We start from the raw sequence: 19583 nt of genomic DNA on the forward strand, positions 1-19583 counted from the left end.
AGAGAGGACTTTCTGATGTTGAAGCCTGTGACCTTCTCTCTGCATTCTAGTGATGATTGGCATTTAGAAGTTGCAAATGTCTCACAGAGAATTGGTGATTGAAATTAGTGTCTGAATAAGGTTTATTTAAAATCAAAATAATGATGAAGAGAGTGAATTGTGTTAAAAGTTGAAGAGAGTTAAATTTGTTATCCAACAAAAGCTAGTACACTCAGTATTATACAAATATTAAAGTTGTCTTCAAATTTAGCTAATGACAATCATGGTTGGAAGGAATTACTTCTGGGTGCTTTTCCATTCAAGAAAATGCTGCACTGCATATGGACAGTGATTATGATTATATACAAAAGAAACATAATGTGTCTTTGAAAGTTCATAAAGATACAAATTTGTGAAAATAGAATGAAAAGATACGAATGAGCTGTTAAACTCATGGAATTGTACTTACACATTAAGCCACCGGATGTCGCTGTCTTCCACAAAAATGACTTTTCAGAACAGACTCATAATCCTGTTTCTCAAGGACTAGGAAAGAGCTACATTCGGAGATCTCAGCCATTTCGATAAAATTCAATGTAAGATATGGAATAGGAAAATTTGGAGCGTGTGGGTGTGTTCTAGACGACCAGTTATTGATTTGTAAAGCAGAAGAAGGGTATGATGTTCGTCTACAGACCCAGCGGTCTGAGCACCCGGCGCCTGCTTCTCTCCTTTCTGCTTGTTGCAGCCTGGGACGCTGGGAGCGGCCAGGTCCGTTACTCGGTCCCGGAGGAGGCTAAACACGGCACTTTCGTCGGTCGCATCGCTCAGGACCTGGGGCTGGAGCTAGCGGAGCTCGTGCCGCGCCTGTTCCGGATTGCATCCAAAGGCCGCGGGGACCTTCTGGAGGTAAATCTGCAGAATGGCATTTTGTTTGTGAATTCTCGGATCGACCGGGAGGAGCTGTGCGGGCGGAGCGCGGAGTGCAGCATCCACCTGGAGGTGATCGTGGACCGGCCGCTGCAGGTGTTCCATGTGGAGGTGGAGGTGAAGGACATTAACGACAACCGGCCAGTTTTCTCCACCTCAGAACAAAAGCTCTCAATTCTGGAATCTCAACCGCTTGACTCTCGATTTCCTCTAGAAGGCGCATCTGATGCGGATATTGGAGAGAACGCAATGCTTACTTACAGACTCAGTTCAAATGAGTTTTTCACTCTTGATATTATAAACAAAAAGCACAGAGGCAAATTACCAGTGCTTGTTCTAAGCAAACTGTTGGATCGTGAAGAAAACCCACAGCTTCTGTTGTTATTAACGGCAACTGATGGAGGCAAACCCGAACTTACCGGATCTGTTACTCTGCTGATCCTGGTGTTAGATGCCAATGACAATGCACCTGTGTTTGACCAAACCGTGTATGAAGTTAAGATGTATGAAAATTCAGCGAACCAAACATTAGTCATTTGGCTAAATGCTTCTGATGCGGATGAAGGGATAAACAAGGAAGTAATATATTCATTTAGCTCTTTGGTTCCACCCATCATAAGAAGGAAATTTTTAATTAATGAAAGAACGGGAGAAGTAAGAATCAATGATGCCATTGACTTCGAAGATAGTAACACTTATGAAATTCATGTAGATGTTACAGATAAAGGAAACCTACCCATGGTTGGTCACTGCACCATCCTAGTGGAAATCCTGGATGAAAATGATAATTCACCTGAGGTGGTTGTCACTTCTTTGGCTCTCCCGGTGCTAGAGGATGCTCAGGTAGGTACCGTCATATCCCTGATCAGCGTGTCCGACCGTGACTCCGGCGCCAACGGGCAGGTGACTTGCTCACTAACACCTGAAAGCCCCTTCAAACTTGTGTCCACCTTCAAGAATTACTATTCACTCGTGTTGGACAGCGTCTTGGATCGCGAGAGCGTGGCGATCTATGAGGTGGTGGTGACTGCGAGAGATGGGGGCTCGCCTTCGCTGTCGGCCACCGCCAGCCTGTCCGTGGAGGTGGCCGACGTGAACGACAACGCGCCCGCGTTCGCGCAGCCCGAGTACACGGTGTTCGTGAAGGAGAACAACCCGCCCGGCTGCCACATCTTCACCGTGTCGGCGCGAGACGCGGACGCGCAGGAGAACGCGCTGGTGTCCTACTCGCTGGTGGAGCGGCGGGTGGGCGAGCGCGCGCTGTCGAGCTACGTGTCGGTGCACGCGGAGAGCGGCAAGGTGTACGCGCTGCAGCCGCTGGACCACGAGGAGCTGGAGCTGCTGCAGTTCCAGGTGAGCGCGCGCGACGCGGGCGTGCCGCCCCTGGGCAGCAACGTGACGCTGCAGGTGTTCGTGCTGGACGAGAACGACAACGCGCCTGCGCTGCTGCCGCCCGGGCCTGGCGGAGGACCCAGCGCGCTGAGCCAGGTGGTGTCGAGGTCCGTGGACGCGGGCCACGTGGTGGCGAAGGTGCGCGCGGTGGACGCGGACTCGGGCTACAACGCGTGGCTGTCGTACGAGCTGCAGCCGCCGGCGGGTGGCGCGCGCAGCCCGTTCCGCGTGGGGCTGTACACCGGCGAGATCAGCACGACGCGCGCCCTGGACGAGGCGGACGCGCCGCGCCAGCGCCTGCTGGTGCTGGTGAAGGACCACGGCGAGCCGGCGCTGACGGCCACGGCCACCGTGCTGCTGTCGCTGGAAGACAGCGGCCAGGCGCCCAAGGCCTCTTCGCGGGCGTTGTCTGGTGCAGCTGCCGCAGAGACGGCGTTAGTGGATGTGAACGTGTACCTGATCATCGCCATCTGCGCGGTGTCCAGCCTGTTGGTGCTCACGCTGCTGCTGTACACGGCTCTGCGGTGCTCAGCGCCGCCCAGCGAGGGCGTGTGCGGGCCCAGGAAGCCCAGGCTGGTGTGCTCTAGCGCGGTGGGGAGCTGGTCTTACTCGAAGCAGAAGCAGCAGAGGGTGTGCTCCGGCGAGGGGCCGCCCAAGACCGACCTCATCGCCTTCAGTCCCAGTCTTCCTCCGTGTCCGCAACCAGAGGTGGAAGTGGAGGAACAGTCTATTGGAGGCGACCGCTCTATCAAGGTGGGTTATTGCTTTTTTATTTTCATGCTTTGCTGCGTGAATATTTTATTTTACCCCGTTTTCCCACCTTAAATATATTTCTAGGAGTATCTTTATCTTTTGTCCAAAGAACATATATTTCTATAAAATATCTCAAACATTTCTTGTAATAACTTTTGTAATATTGTTTTTTTCTAAAAATTCACTTTATATTTTGTTTACAGTATCCTCGGCATCACCTTTTGATTGATACTTCAATTTTTAGTAAGTGCCATGTATACTAAATTTATTTATATTTTCCCGTACAAATATTTGGTGTAGGTTGCAGGTTTTGATGTTTTTTTCCCCAAAACCAGTATCTTTTTATGTTACGAATATTTGTAAGAAAAGTACTTTATTATTAAATCTAAAATTTGAAATGACCCTATTGCATTAACAAAAAGAATGCTATGATCAATTCCCTCTGTGGTAAAAATGTGGGTTTTGCTCCTTAAAGAATATGTGTAGTGCAACATAACTTTTAATGCATACTTGAACTTCAGTGTTTACATCTTGGAGTATGTATACTGGGAGATAGTTCATAAAATATGTCCTAATCAATGGAATTAAGGGTTTTGGACTCAAAATATTTTTCATTTTTATTTATTTATTTTACTGATTTTAAATTTTAATGTGACAGTATCTTCCAGTGGCTCTGTTATTAAGATAAATATATTTTTTATTTTTAAAAATATTTGGTTGTTCTGAGTCTTCGTTGTTGTGTAGACTTTTCTCTAGTTGTGGTGAGTAGGGCTTTCCCTCTAAATGCTGTGCATGGGTTTCTCATTGCAGTGACTTCCCTTTTCAAAGCACAGGCTTTTGGGCTCATGGGCTTCAGTAGTTGAAGCACATGGGCTCAGTAATTGCCACTTCAGGGCTCCGGAGCACAGGCTCAGTAGTTGTGGTGCATGGGGTTAGTTGCTTGGGAGCATGTGGAATCTTCCCAGACCAGGGATGGAATCCATATCTTCTATATTAGCAGGCAGATTCTTGACCACTGAACCACCAGGGAAGCCCAACATAAATATTTTTAACAACTTTGCAGACAGTTTCTTTCATTCAATTCAGAAGGACTGACATTTTAGAATGAAGTCATATAAATTTCCTGAGTCAAGGATTACTTTCACCCCCTCCCCCTGGGAGCCACCCAGCTTGAAGGAAGGATCTTAATTTCTCCACGAGGGATGGAACCAGAGCCTGCTGCAGGTGAAGCACTGAATCCTAACCTTTGGACCACTAGGGAAATCCCCAAGGATTGCTTTTAACATTCTTGCCAAAAAAAGAGTTAGTCCATTTGTTTTGAAACTATAACATCTTATTTTTTAACTCTGTTTAACATGCTCTGTATTAGATGGCATTAAAATGAGAAAGTTATTACTATCCCTTGCTCTCAATGGCTTAGCATTTGTGATAGCCTGTTTCAAGATGAGTGAAGAACCCACAGGTTTATTAATATACTGTAGTAATTTAGCTATATGATAGCCTTGAAATGTGGGAGCTTTAAAAGCTATCTTTCATATGTTCTTAATCAATGAAGCAACTCTTTAAGCCAAAAGTGGAACAGATCTTCAGCATGGAGTCATTCCCATAGGAACTGAAGTATTTCTATCAGCAAACATGCAGAGGTTTATTTCCTTGTCATATCTCTCTCTGAATTTAGTCACACCTATATGCTAAAATTTTCCTGCTGTCTTTTAGGTAAATATGTTGGTCTTGAATTTATGGTTTCCACAATTAATAAAAGAGAAGTAATTAGAGTGAAAAATCTTTGGCATAGATTTATAATTATTGACTCACTATTTTATAAAATGTTCAGGATAAATACTGTAGCTCACTTTTACATGAAACATGAGATTTTTTTTGGATAACCACTTGTAATTTTTTTAAGGAGAGAAATGTTATTTTCCAAATGACTGTCCTGTTCCTGGAAAGATTTCAAATATTGGACAGTTGGCTCCTTAACAATCTTGAGAATGATTAAAACATTTTTTCTAAGACAACACTGATAAGCTTTATTGGAATAGATGAATAATTGTTATGCAAATTTCATTGTTTTTAAAAAATTTGTGATAAAATCGGAAAACAAAATTGAGTGATTACATGATATTTAGAATGCTCTTTACACCCTAGTCTCCTTAAGCCAATTTTGGAATAAAATGGGTATGAACAAAGTGACAAATACAATTTGGATTTCTGATCAGTATGGTTTTAGGGGGGATTAGTAAAGATAATTTTTACTAATAACAGTGGATATAACACAAATTCAAGTTGTTCTTCAGGATGGAAATGATGACATTCACCCTGGGTAGATTTAGTAATTGGAAAAAAAAAGCTTTTAAATGAGACAAAGATAAATATGTTTCAGATTTCCAGGAGCCAGTATTTGGTAAATTCATTAACATCAGAGCAAATAAGTTTTTGGACAGCTTAGAAGTAGCTTGAATATTAGCATTGATTTGAAACATCATTATGTTGAGAAGGTAACAGAAAGTTGGCATTTTGAGTTATCTTGTGCACAACTGGACTAAATGTTTAGAGTAATTTAACACAGTATAAGGTTTAAGCAATAGAAAATTATAGTGTTAGCAATTAAATAAACTTAGTAAGAGGCCATTCAAAATTATCAAGTTCTAAAAGTCTTTAAAAAACTGTATCACTAGTAACTTACAAACATGGATTTTTTTCATGTTCATATACATAATAGTGCAGTAGTATGTTCTCTTAGATGTCTATATCAAAAATAGAACTCTTCTTGGAATTCTAACTTCTAAAACCAAACCAGCTTTAAAGAGTTAGTGGTCACACACCACACACAAGGAATGAAAGAATTAAAGGCTGACAAAAACAGACTAATATGAAGGAATCACGACAGAAGCCAAGTAAGTGAAAGAAATAGTATGAACGCCAAACGCACTTCCACTTTGACCCACAGGATGTCGTTGTTCTCCAAGGAGAGGATTGTTTTAACGGAAAAAAGTAAAGATTATTCCCGGAACAGAAAGACCCGTCACTGTTCCGGTGCTTTAAAGATTAAACACACACCCATATTGTTAAGATTAGTTGAGATATCAGGGCTAAGACTCAAAAGAAAGATCTCCAAAGGACTATATATTTCTACTCAGGAAATGTGATTTACTAACCAGGAGCGATGTTAGCTTCAGGATCTGGTGGCCAGGGAGCCTGGCGCCTCCTGCTCTCACTTCTGCTTCTCGCAGCCTGGGAAACCGGGAGCAATCATGTCCGCTACTCGGTCTCCGAGGAGGCCAAACACGGCACCTTTGTTGGCCGCATCGCTCAGGACCTCGGGCTGGAGCTGGCGGAGCTGGTGCCCCGCCTGTTCCGGGTGGCATCCAAAGGCCGCGGGGACCTTCTGGAGGTAAATCTGCAGAATGGCATTTTGTTTGTGAATTCTCGGATCGACCGGGAGGAGCTGTGCGGGCGGAGCGCGGAGTGCAACATCCACCTGGAGGTGATCGTGGACCGGCCGCTGCAGGTGTTCCATGTGGAGGTGGTGGTGAAGGACATTAACGACAATCCTCCTGTGTTCCCAGCGACACACAGAAATCTCCTTATTTCCGAAGCTAGGGCTCTTGAGTCTCATTTTTCACTAGAGGGCGCCTCCGACGCAGATACCGGGGAGAATGCTCTGTTGACTTACAGACTGACCCCCAACGAGTATTTCTCTCTGGAAGTACCAAGCAACGATGAGCAGGTAAAACCGCTCGAACTAGTACTAAAAAAACGTTTAGACAGAGAAGTCGCTTCAGAGCTTCTCTTGGTGCTCAAAGCAACGGATGGGGGCAAACCTGAACTGACAGGCACTGTAGAGATAAACATCACAGTGCTGGATGCAAATGACAACGCCCCAGTTTTTGACAAAGCACTTCATCGTATAAAATTACTGGAAAATGCAAGAAATGGTACACTGGTTATTAGACTTAACGCCTCAGATTTGGACGAGGGTTCAAACGGCCACATTCTTTATTCTTTTGCAACTGATGTTTCCAGTAATACAGAAGCCTCTTTTCGCATAGATTCAAACAGCGGAGAAATAAGAGTAAATGGAAAAATAGATTTCGAAGAAACTAAATTATGGAAACTTCAAATAGAAGCGGTCGACAAGGGAAATCCTCCAATGTTTGGTCACTGCACAGTCTTGATAGAAGTCTTGGACATCAATGATAATGCTCCTGAGTTACTAGTGACGTCACTGTTGCTTTCTATTCCAGAGGATGCTCCATTAGGGACTGTCATCACTCTAATCAGTGTAACCGATCATGACATCGGTAGCAATGCCCAGGTGACCTGCTCACTAACACCCCATGTCCCCTTCAAACTGGTGACCACCTTTAAGAATTACTATTCGCTAGTGCTGGACAGTTCCCTGGACAGAGAGAAAGTGTCAGAATATGCTCTAGCACTGATCGCGAAGGACGGGGGCTCGCCTTCCTTGTCCACCACCGCCAGCGTGTCCGTGGAGGTGGCCGACGTGAACGACAACGCGCCCGCGTTCGCGCAGCCCGAGTACACCGTGTTCGTGAAGGAGAACAACCCGCCCGGCTGCCACATCTTCACCGTGTCGGCGCGAGACGCGGACGCGCAGGAGAACGCGCTGGTGTCCTACTCGCTGGTGGAGCGGCGGGTGGGCGAGCGTGCGCTGTCGAGCTACGTGTCGGTGCACGCGGAGAGCGGCAAGGTGTACGCGCTGCAGCCGCTGGACCACGAGGAGCTGGAGCTGCTGCAGTTCCAGGTGAGCGCGCGCGACGCGGGCGTGCCGCCCCTGGGCAGCAACGTGACGCTGCAGGTGTTCGTGCTGGACGAGAACGACAACGCGCCCGCGCTGCTGCCGCCCGGGCCTGGCGGAGGACCCAGCGCGCTGAGCCAGGTGGTGTCGAGGTCCGTGGGCGCGGGTCACGTGGTGGCGAAGATGCGCGCGGTGGACGCGGACTCGGGCTACAACGCGTGGCTGTCGTACGAGCTGCAGCCGCCGGCGGGTGGCGCGCGCAGCCCGTTCCGCGTGGGGCTGTACACCGGCGAGATCAGCACGACGCGCGCCCTGGACGAGGCGGACGCGCCGCGCCAGCGCCTGCTGGTGCTGGTGAAGGACCACGGTGAGCCGGCGCTGACGGCCACGGCCACCGTGCTGCTGTCGCTGGAGGACAGCGGCCAGGCGCCCAAGGCCTCTTCGCGGGCGTTGTCTGGTGCAGCTGGCGCAGAGACGGCGTTAGTGGATGTGAACGTGTACCTGATCATCGCCATCTGCGCGGTGTCCAGCCTGTTGGTGCTCACGCTGCTGCTGTACACGGCGCTGCGGTGCTCGGCGCCGCCCAATGAGGGCGCTTGCGGGCCGGTGAAACCCAGTCTGGTGTGCTCCAGCGCGGTGGGGAGCTGGTCTTACTCGCAGGAGAGGCGACAGAGGGTGTGCTCTGGGGAGGGGCCGCCTAAGACCGACCTCATCGCCTTCAGTCCTAGTGTTCCCCCAGGTTTGAATTCTGGAGATATTGGAGACCAACAGGAGTTTTGCGAGAATGTAAGTACAGTAATTCTGGGATGTATCATGCCTATTAATGTCAGTCACATGGTAGTTCACCAACAAATTACTGTAAGTCTACTGCTTGAAATAGACTTTTTGTTGTCTTTTTCTTGTGATGGTTTATTCTAAAGCAGAATGGAAGTCTAGTCATTTTATTTCTTTTCGCCACAATCTTCTTAAACACACTTGAGAATATTATTTAGTTGTTGGAAATAATAATATTAGTAATAATGAAGTAGACTGTCACAGCTTCCTGTAAATGAGCAAGGCTAAGTCAGCCAAGAAGGAAAGTATCACTGATGGAAATGGAGCATGTGGGTGTGGCTCAACTATTCTACTTCTCAATTTTGCAGCAAGTTCGTTCTTCCTATTTATTTTTTTATTCTATTCTATTTGGTGCCCTCCACTCATGTTTATGCCTTCAAAATTTTCATAATAATGCATAGTTCCATAATTTGGTTAATTTGAGTTTAAACATGTTAGAATTCTTAACTTCCTATAAGTTTGTGTATTACTGTCAGGCATGGGCTGTTAAGGTGGCTTAATTTTATAAATAATTTCATTTCTTTATAATCAGTAGCATGCTTCTTTCATAAAGTAGGTAGAATTTTAGCCTTTCTTTTGGGTATGATTTTACTTTTTTTGCCTTTAATCCCTTCTAATTTAAACTCCTTTTCTTCATAGTCTTCAGATGCTTGAGATATACAAACTAAATTTTTTTCTAATATAATGATGGGTTTGCTAATTACCTGGTGGCTTGCTGCTCTCCTCCACATTAATTTGCTGATTTTTATTTGGAAGATTTATTTGAGCATTGGTTATACTTCTATTTCTTGCATTCATGGTACCTATAATGAGGCTGTGGGAAAATTCATACTCCTTTGTGCTTTAAGTTTCAAAAATGTCTTCTCATATGTGCAGAACTGTGATACTTCTTTCTGTGTTCACCAAGCTGCTTGGACTTCAAAATAACATTGCTTTAAATAAATTAAGCCTAATAATCATGGAATATCTATAAAGGCACTTCCACTTGACAATGGTGCTGTTGACAACATTTCAAAATCTAACATTGTGTACTTAAATTTTTTTTAACATTGTGTACTTTAGATACATTTAATACAAATTTCTTTTTGCTTCAATACTATATTCATGTTAATGGTTTTCCCTAAAGAGGTCATAGAGAACTTGAAATTAGAGCTATAAGGGTGTGAATCAAATAATGTAGAAGTTGATTTTTTTTCTTTTTGCCTCAGTTGTGCAAACTAGAGATTCTTTAATTGTATGGTATGGAGAAATAAATTATATATGGTATATTTACATGTAAGAGGAGAACCACATTATAGATAGGGTAAAGTTAATAGAAATTCTGAGATAGCTATTTTCTACCCAGAAAGTAGGATGATTTCCATTAAGATGAATATTAGGAAATCTTCAGAAAAGGAAAAGTTATATCTTGGTTTATGGCACTGGAATCTTCTTCATCCACAGCTACAGACTGCAAGAGTCAAGGATACAACATTGGTCACTAACTATAATCAACCACCACCATTTGAGATATTTCTATTTGTAAGATATGGTGTAAAGGGCTTAAAATACATAATTTTGTTTAAATCTTATAGCAACTTGGAAAGTACATTCAACTATCCAAGTTCTAAAGATTAGATAAGAGATGGTGAGACGTTTGTCTGTCTTGTCCACTGCCATCCAGTTAATTTATAATGGAGATGATATTCAAATGCACATCTCTTAGATTTAAGGGCCATTCTTTTATTAACTGTACAACTTTTTAGAGTAAATCTTTCGTATAATGTTCAGTTGCTCAGTTGTGTCTGACTCTTTGCAACTCCATGGACAGCAGCACGTCAGTCTTCCCTGTCCTTCCCAGTCTCCTGGGGTCTGCTTCAACTTATGTCCACTGAATTGGTGATTCCATCCAACCATAGTGCTGGCTGGAAAAATCAAGCACAAGCTGTATGCATGTTAATTCTCCTTTCTGTTTTACTTAGGAAAAAACCTCCATGATTATCTTCATGATTAACTTTGTACAATACCATAACTGAGATAGGAATTAAGATTTTTTTTTTAATGTTGCTAAGTGATTCTTTTCTCAGAATGTTCATGGTCATCATTATCATTTGTCTTAGTCAATGCCATATTGAGAAAGGAGATTTACATTATTAATAATTAAGGGTTGTCCAATAAGTACCGTTGATCACTTGTTTGGAAGTGATATAAATAGCAAAATCATTCAATATATAAGGAAAAGCAGAAGACTATGCTCTGCTACATTCTTGCAGAACACCAAACCCAAATTATATATATATATGTATGTATATATGTATATATATATATACACACACATACATATATATACATGTACTTATCCTTTTTACATTAATACAATAATAATTATGTTTTGACACATATAAGTGGTAATATGATTATTTCTTGGATCCTGAATATCAGTGAAGGATCAGTGTTTCCAAAATTGTATACTTCAGTAATAGCTTTAAAGGTGTATATTTCCCATAAAAATCTTTGAATGTGTGTGGGTCTTTCAGAATTCAGTCTTCTTCAGTCTTACTGTTGCCTGAGAGATTGTGCCAATTGAACAAATAATCTGTGATCAAATAACTGTATATTTCAATGAGTCATGATAGCACAGAGTGAACATCACTGCTTATATTCTGTAGTTTTGTAGATACAATGGTGAATGGTACTTCTAATCCATTAATTTTGAAAAACCTACTGGTTTCCAAGAGTGGCTTCATGATTTATTTTTGGTTGTATGTTTTCAATAAATAGTAGTACTAGATCTATTATGGAATATTAGTGGATGATGAGAACTGGCAGAACATTAAACCATGCACTCTAACTCTTGACTAGCAGGACATACAGCTGGAATTTAAGACTAAGCAGATTGATTTTGAGATGGTCAGGGTCAAAGTTCCTTAGTCTTTTCAGTCAATCTTACAAAATCAATGTTAACTATATAGATGCGATTTCTTGGCATCAGCCTATTACCAGATTTTAGGCCCATCCCCAAAGATGAGTTCAAAGATATAATAATCTATTCTATAGGAGCTAGTTGAGATGATGAAATCTGAAGTATCATAGCCAAAATGCAAAAGATGTGACATTGGTTCATACAATATATCCAACTCTTTTATGACTTGGTGTTCTTCCAATGTCACTTAATATGCTTGTGTAACATTTGGTTTGAATTTAGACATGTAATATAATCTCTTGGATAAGCTTTCTCATATTTATTTCTCTACCTTTAAAAATTTCATATTGCATGTAACATCTCAATCCCGTTTCTTTGGGGAAGTGGTTGGAAGTCTGTTGCTTCTTTCTTCTACCAAATCTGATAGGCTTCAAATATCATGTTAAATCTACTGTTCTCTAGCCTAATGGTATAGTTTGAAAATAGGCCTATTTGACTGGTTGTTTTCTATTAATAGATGCATAACAGAATTCAGTGTCACAAACAGTCATCAGTCTGTTTTGTTAGTTTTTTTTTTTTTTTTTTTTTTGACGCGCAGCGGGGCGCGCCACGGGCGACGGCCCGCCGGCGGGGACGGCGGAGGACCGGCTATCCGAGGCCGACCGAGGCTCCCGCGGCGCTGCGGAGTTTTGTTAGTTTTTTAAAAAGGAATTTTAAATTTCCTTTAAAGACAGTTCTAGCAGAATAATAATGTTGGGAAAAGAACAAACTTGAAATAAATGAAACATTAACAATAGAACATATGTGTGTATTCAAGATAAAATAAAATATTAACATAAAAATACTAGCAATTTTTTACTGTAATATTTTTAGATTGGATATGAACCATCAAAACTGTACAACAAAATACTCAAGCTAGAGTGATATTTATCCTGAATCACTTTCTTCTCTCAGCTTTCACTGTACCCTTTTTTCCTTCCTCAAATCCCAAAGTAATATGAAACAATAAATGACATGTAACTAAATTACAACTTCAGGCAATGAAAATTCACATCAGTTCCAATTTTCTAGTTGACATTTTATGAAATTGAATTTCCATTAACACTAAGGTCATTTAGATTTTGGTTAAATCGATTATTTTCTGTTTTCTTTAGCACAATATTAGGCACTTAGAGGCAAAGTGTTTAAAAATAATTTCCCTTATTTTGGATAAACTTACAATCTCAAACCCAGAATTTTTTTAAAGAAGAAATAGGTCAGCTATTTTCATGACTATGTCTTGATAAATATATAAAAGCCAGTGTTGTTGAGTGGAAATACCAATATGGCAGAGACATTTTCATGGCAATTTTTATTTCATTGAATGGTAAAAAAATTCAGTATGAAAGAAGTAGTCTTTCATATATTGACACCATTACATAAAGTAACAAAATAATCATTTTGATACCTGTTATTATATGGTTAGCAATGCAGCTTACATGAGAAATCATATATGCCAAATATAAATTTCATTTACATCAATAGACTTTTCTCTTGTGAATTTCATGTCTTAAATCACCAAATTTGAAATACATTTTTGTTTTTCTTGTTGTTCTTTACTGGATATAAAGTTTCTTGTAACAGGAACACAATTAAATGTAAATAACAATAAAGCATTAGAACTAAAGAAAAATATAAAGCAAGTACACATAGTGCACATAGATAAAAATACAATATGTAGGCTTAAAGACTAAAGAATTGTTATTAAAGTTTCAAATTTATCTTTGAGTTTCCTAGCAGCTGAAGTAACAAGGGAGACTAGAAGTAAAACAATTTTATATGAGGAAATGTTTGACTCTTTTTTCATAAGGCTACTTATAGAATTGATCTCTCTCTCTATCTTTCTCTCTCGGTGTGTGTATACGTGTAGATAAGTAAAAGAACTCTAAACCAAACATAGAAACAAACATTTCAGTTTGACGTTAATCAAGAAAAAAAATGCCATTTTCCATATACCATCAATTTCAATATGACTTAAAATCTGAATGTTCCACAAATAAGCACTTTGGAAATATTTGGGGGATAAAATAGCTTGAAACACGTGAACTTATTTTTTTCTCTTTAAGTAAAATTCTGTGGGGTTGGATGTGGGGTACAATACTCACAATTTCAGGCACAAGGTGTCGCTCTTTACTTGGAGGAAGTAGTTCATTCAGGGGTTAGTCTGAGCTGCCAGGAACTCCCCATTTAAAGACTCCGTCATGCTGGATGCTACCGTTAAAGGATCCTTTGAAACTTCTCAAAGATTCAGCAAGATATTTAACCCGGAACTGGAGTCTATGGTACTGTAAGTGTAAAGTATCGTATTTTGCAAGTCAGTATATGAGATGTCCGCGACTCAAAGAAGTGGATTGGGTAATGGGCGACTGCTGCTGTCGCTTCTGCTCCTCGCAGCTTGGGAGGCAGGGAGCGGCCAGGTCCACTACTCCGTCCCTGAAGAAGCCAAACACGGCACCTTCGTGGGCCGCATCGCCCAGGACCTGGGACTGGAGCTGGCGGAGCTGGTGCCCCGCCTGTTCCGGGTGGCATCCAGAGGCCGCGGGGATCTTCTGGAGGTAAATCTGCAGAATGGCATTTTGTTTGTGAATTCTCGGATCGACCGGGAGGAGCTGTGCGGGCGGAGCGCGGAGTGCAGCATCCACCTGGAGGTGATCGTGGACCGGCCGCTGCAGGTGTTCCATGTGGAGGTGGAGGTGAAGGACATTAACGACAATCCTCCTGTGTTCTCTCTCAGAGAACAAAAGCTGCTGATTTCTGAATCTAAACAACCTGATTCTCGGTTTCCTCTAGAGGGAGCTTCTGATGCTGATATAGGAGAGAATGCTCAATTGACCTACAGACTAAGTAAAAATGAGTACTTTTCTTTAGAACTACCAATAAATAGTAAGCCGACTAAAAAACTGTCGCTAACGTTAAAGAAGTCTCTAGACAGAGAGAAAACTCCGGAATTTAATTTACTACTGACGGCTGCAGATGGAGGGAAACCGGAGCTCACTGGCACTGTTCAACTCTTCGTCCGCGTCTTGGATATTAACGACAATGATCCGGAATTTGAACAGTCAGAATACAAGGTGAGATTGATGGAAAACGCAGCTAAAGAAACTCTTGTGATACAGTTAAATGCCACAGATCAAGATGAAGGAGTCAATGGGGAGGTAACATACTCCTTGATATCAGTTAAGCCCACTGGAAAACCTTTATTTACACTAGATGAAAATAACGGAGAAGTGAAGGTCAATGGGACTTTAGACTATGAAGAAAACAAGTTTTATGAAATTGAAGTACAGGCCACAGATAAAGGGAATCCCCCAATGGCAGGTCATTGTACAGTCTGGGTTGAAATCTTAGATGCCAATGACAACGCCCCTGAAATCACTGTCACTTCCTTGTCTCTACCAGTACGAGAGGACACTCAGCCAAGCACTGTCATTGCGCTTATCAGTGTATCTGATCAAGACTCTGGTACCAATGGTCAGGTAATCTGCTTTCTAACGCCCAACGTCCCCTTCAAGATCGTGTCCACGTTCAAGAACTATTATTCACTAGTGCTGGACAGCACCCTGGACCGTGAGAGTGTGTCTGTCTATAAGTTGGTGGTGACAGCGCGGGACGGGGGCTCGCCTTCGCTGTCGGCCACAGCCAGCGTGTCCGTGGAGGTGGCCGACGTGAACGACAACGCGCCCGCGTTCGCGCAGCCCGAGTACACCGTGTTCGTGAAGGAGAACAACCCGCCCGGCTGCCACATCTTCACCGTGTCGGCGCGAGACGCGGACGAGCAGGAGAATGCGCTGGTGTCCTACTCGCTGGTGGAGCGGCGGGTGGGCGAGCGCGCGCTGTCGAGCTACGTGTCGGTGCACGCGGAGAGCGGCAAGGTGTACGCGCTGCAGCCGCTGGACCACGAGGAGCTGGAGCTGCTGCAGTTCCAGGTGAGCGCGCGCGACGCGGGCGTGCCGCCCCTGGGCAGCAACGTGACGCTGCAGGTGTTCGTGCTGGACGAGAACGACAACGCGCCTGCGCTGCTGCCGCCCGGGCCTGGCGGAGGACCCAGCGCGCTGAGCCAGGTGGTGTCGAGGTCCGTGGACGCGGGCCACGTGGTGGCGAAGGTGCGCGCGGTGGACGCGGACTCGGGTTACAACGCGTGGCTGTCGTACGAGCTGCAGCCGCCGGCGGGTGGCGCGCGCAGCCCGTTCCGCGTGGGGCTGTACACCGGCGAGATCAGCACGACGCGCGCCCCGGACGAGGCGGACGCGCCGCGCCAGCGCCTGCTGGTGCTGGTGAAGGACCACGGTGAGCCGGCGCTGACGGCCACGGCCACCGTGCTGCTGTCGCTGGAGGACAGCGGCCAGGCGCCCAAGGCCTCTTCGCGGGCGTTGTCTGGTGCAGCTGGCGCAGAGACGGCGTTAGTGGATGTGAACGTGTACCTGATCATCGCCATCTGCGCGGTGTCCAGCCTGTTGGTGCTCACGCTGCTGCTGTACACGGCGCTGCGGTGCTCGGCGCCGCCCGGCGAGGGCGCTTGCGGGCCAGTGAAACCCAGGCTGGTGTGCTCCAGCGCGGTGGAGAGCTGGTCTTACTCGCAGGAGAGGCGACAGAGGGTGTGCTCTGGGGAGGGGCCGCCCAAGACCGACCTCATGGCCTTCAGTCCTAGCCTACCTCCGGGTCTGGATAGAGAAGTCGGAGAAGAAAGGCAGGAAGCAGGATCAAATCATTCTTGTCTGGTGAGTTCTATAGATCCTTTTCCTCTTCTTGAAATTTATGTTAATTGTTTAAAAAATCCAGTTTATTTCATGGATGTCTTATACTTCGAGTATCGTTTTAAAAAACGGTAGCGAAATGCCAAATGATACACATATCCAATTTTAATCATATAAAGTATTAGGCTTTTTAGTCAGTAAATATCCTATTTCTCCTAATGTTTTGTTAGAACATGTTTTAAAAAAAATGCAAGAATGACGTTTTTGTCATCACTTTATTAGAAATAATTTCTTATTTTCAACTCATCTACTCAAATCACTTCGTCATCTCTAATCCTAATTAATGTAGATAATCACTATGGAGTTTTAAAATTTTACTCATCCTCTTTGCTTTTTTAAACAAGCTTTAGTTTTGATATTTTCACATTATTTGATCAATAACTTTCATCACTTCAGGCTTGTATCAAAAATTTATCACTGTCAATTAGTTCTGAAAGGATTTTCTTTTCTTTCTTTTTTTTTTGTTTTGAACATTCATCATACATCTGTTGTCCATTAAATAATCCTCAGTCTTTCCTCTACCAGTAAGATAAAACCTGTTTTCATATGTTTGTGGTAAAAGAATGCAGCCTTTTGTCCTAGTGTGCTTATTTCATTGAAATAATATAACTAAAATTTCTGTCCATTTTTAATTTTGTTCTGTGAAATGGGGAGAGATTTATCTACTACGTAGTGAAACAAAGCTCCCAGGTTTATGCTGCCAGAGTAACTAGGCAAATAAGGTTATTAATATTCCTCAATCAAGTCATTCAAACTTGCTAAAGGCATGCATATAGGCTTAGAACATCTGCAATATATACTAGTGGGCATTATTTCCAAAGTTTCTTGATTTATCTAAACAGAAAAAGTTAATTCTATCAATGTGAAGCCTATTGACATTTATCAATTTCTTTCATTTTAAATTTCCTATCTTTAAGTGCTTTATTGCTGGTGTTTGTAAAAGTTTCTTTCCATGTAGTTAACCACATCTGAAGATTTTAGCAAAAATTATTTGCCTCTAGGTCATCCTTCTAATTCAGTGGTTCTTAGCCACATGTAGGATGGTAGAATTGCTGACCTCTTTTGAGAAGCTGATGAAAGTCATCCTCCCTTTAAAATTACTCGCAAACCACTTGGAATAATAGTCAAGGACTCCATGCTGAAGCTCATCCTTGGTCCTCTGTTTATGAAACTTTGTATCTCAATATTAATTGTCTAAAAACATTCTTTATTCGAAATTAGGCAATAAGATTAAAACATAAAATATTTCAGGCTCAAAAGTAATTAATCATATCATTTATGAAAGTTCATAAATATAAATAAATGTGAATGTTAGGTAGGGCACATATTATTACCCATTTCCAAATTAACTTCTTGGAATGACTCAACATCATTTTAATTTAATATAAAACATATTGAAATGTTTTAAGTACAGGTTAAAATTTTGCAGATTGTTACTATTGCATAATATATAAGTAATCAATACACATTTTAGATAATTCCAAGTTATATGGGTTAATTTCTACAATTTTAGTGTCTTTTATACTTAATTTAAATTTCAGGATTACATTCTAGAAGGCAAAATTGTTATTTCATTCTATTTTGTAGTTTGATTGTTTAAGTATTGACCTAACTTTGGATTTTTCTGTTTAATTACTTAATTAGGTCTAACAGTGAGTGAGGATGCATTGGGTCTCCTGAATACATTACAATAAGGTTCCTTGTGAATTATGGTACACTGACATTTTTGAAAATGGAAGATATAAAATGAATAAGCTTGATGGTGATAGACAGTTTGAATAGTCCCATAGCATCAAAATTCAAATACGTGTTTCATTAATTCAGAGTGTGGTAGTTGATTTAAGTTATTTTATACTTATAGAATCATTCTTTTTTTTTTTTTTTGAATCATTCTTGGTTATTATTTTCTGGCTCTTTCAAAATTTCAGTTCTCAGTTTCCTTTATTATGTGTTAAAAGAATGGTGAGAAATTATTGGTTTAAAGATTTTGATTTAAATTTAAATGAGCTTCTAAATAATATGCTTACTTTTTTTTTTTTACAACTAGCTGTAGGATCTTATCTGTGTTTTGTTTTCCCTTAAAGCTAGGCTTGAATTATTGAATAAAATTATGAGAAATATTTTGATTCTCCCTTGAATCATAGTCACCATTGTGGTCCTCTGAAGAGAAGCTTATTTTATATAACTACTAACTGGCCTGGAAGGAAAGATATAGAGGAAACAAAATGGTCATTATGAAGTTCATATTCTTTTGACTTTAGTTGATGAGGTTGGGCTCCAAAACATTTCATGAGATCTTTTTCAGATTAATGCTCTACTACCACTTCAGAATACCATGAAATTTGGAGGTTTTGACTCAACATTTTACATGAAAATGCTTTACTCCTGCTAGAGTAAAGTATTCCAGAGTCTGCACCCACAATTCATTTTTCAACATATTATAAGAATGAGAGCAGCTGTATGAAAAGTCATCACATTTGAGCATCAAGGAACCAAAAATAACATCTTCCATATTTATGATGAATTCTAATGTTGGCCATATTTATGAATAAAATAATTTATATGAATGAAATATTTTCTCCTTTACTAGACAAGGAAATTCTTGGCTTTCTCATAAAGACTTAGAATGAAGTGCTTGTGAAGGATGAAAATCATTATGAATGTGAATCGTAAGCAATATAAGGGCAGGGGCCATGTCCTCAGTTATGTCCGACTCTTTGCGACCCTGTGCTCTGTAGCCCACCAGATTCCTCCATCCATGAAATTTTCCAAGCAAGAATACTGGAGTAGGTTGCCATTTCCTACTCCAGGGCATCTTCCCTGCCCAGGGATCAAACCCAAGTATCTTGCATCTCCTGCACTGACAGATGGATTCTTTACCAGTTTGTCACCTGGGAACCCCAACGGCAGGGTTGATGTATATTATTCTTCATTTTATTTTCCATGATAGCTAACTAACGAGTAACTTCTGACATGCCTCATTTCAATGATTATTTTATGATAGACTTTGAAGCAGAATTATTTTAAAAACTGAAGTATAACAGAAGTATTTCTGCTTTGTTAAGAATATTATATATATTAAATAAATAGGTATTTGCAAATGATCCATGAAACTATGCAAAAAGTTGAAACAAATTTCAAGTGAACCAAGATGGGCTAAACCAAAAAGAACCTCAGGATCTTTCTTGTACTTACATAATCAGTCACATGATGTCGCTGTATACTCAAAAGGTGAAAA

At 41.9% G+C, this 19583-nt stretch overlaps 3 protein-coding genes across 3 annotated transcripts; all 3 read left to right on the plus strand.

Annotated features, from left to right (window-relative positions):
• The first annotated feature begins 657 nt into the window (after positions 1-657).
• On the plus strand, positions 658-3126 carry LOC145510914 (protocadherin alpha-10-like). The gene has a single exon (XM_081503093.1). The coding sequence runs from the start codon at positions 658-660 to the stop codon at positions 3124-3126; it is 2469 nt and encodes an 822-aa protein (XP_081359219.1).
• Positions 3127-6084: 2958 nt separating this feature from the next.
• LOC145510915 (protocadherin alpha-10-like) lies at positions 6085-9304 on the plus strand. Its single transcript, XM_081503094.1, has 2 exons — positions 6085-8602; positions 9290-9304. The coding sequence occupies exons 1-2, from the start codon at positions 6221-6223 to the stop codon at positions 9302-9304; spliced, it is 2397 nt and encodes a 798-aa protein (XP_081359220.1). The 5' UTR covers positions 6085-6220.
• A 2821-nt stretch (positions 9305-12125) lies between these two features.
• Positions 12126-16420, plus strand: PCDHA11 (protocadherin alpha 11). The gene has a single exon (XM_081503095.1). It carries the CDS (start codon positions 13919-13921, stop codon positions 16418-16420), a length of 2502 nt encoding a protein of 833 aa, XP_081359221.1. The 5' UTR covers positions 12126-13918.
• Positions 16421-19583: the final 3163 nt, after the last annotated feature.

Source organism: Giraffa tippelskirchi, chromosome 6, assembly GCF_054371585.1.
Source record: "Giraffa tippelskirchi isolate mGirTip1 chromosome 6, T2T-mGirTip1v1.2.pri, whole genome shotgun sequence".
NCBI classification, from domain to species: Eukaryota; Metazoa; Chordata; class Mammalia; order Artiodactyla; family Giraffidae; genus Giraffa; species Giraffa tippelskirchi.

What these genes read in the sequence shown, in the direction of transcription:
- PCDHA11 (XM_081503095.1), top strand. Translation starts at nt 13,919, where the DNA reads ATGTCCGCGACTCAAAGAAGTGGATTGGGTAATGGGCGACTGCTGCTG.
- LOC145510915 (XM_081503094.1), top strand. Translation starts at nt 6,221, where the DNA reads ATGTTAGCTTCAGGATCTGGTGGCCAGGGAGCCTGGCGCCTCCTGCTC.
- LOC145510914 (XM_081503093.1), top strand. Translation starts at nt 658, where the DNA reads ATGATGTTCGTCTACAGACCCAGCGGTCTGAGCACCCGGCGCCTGCTT.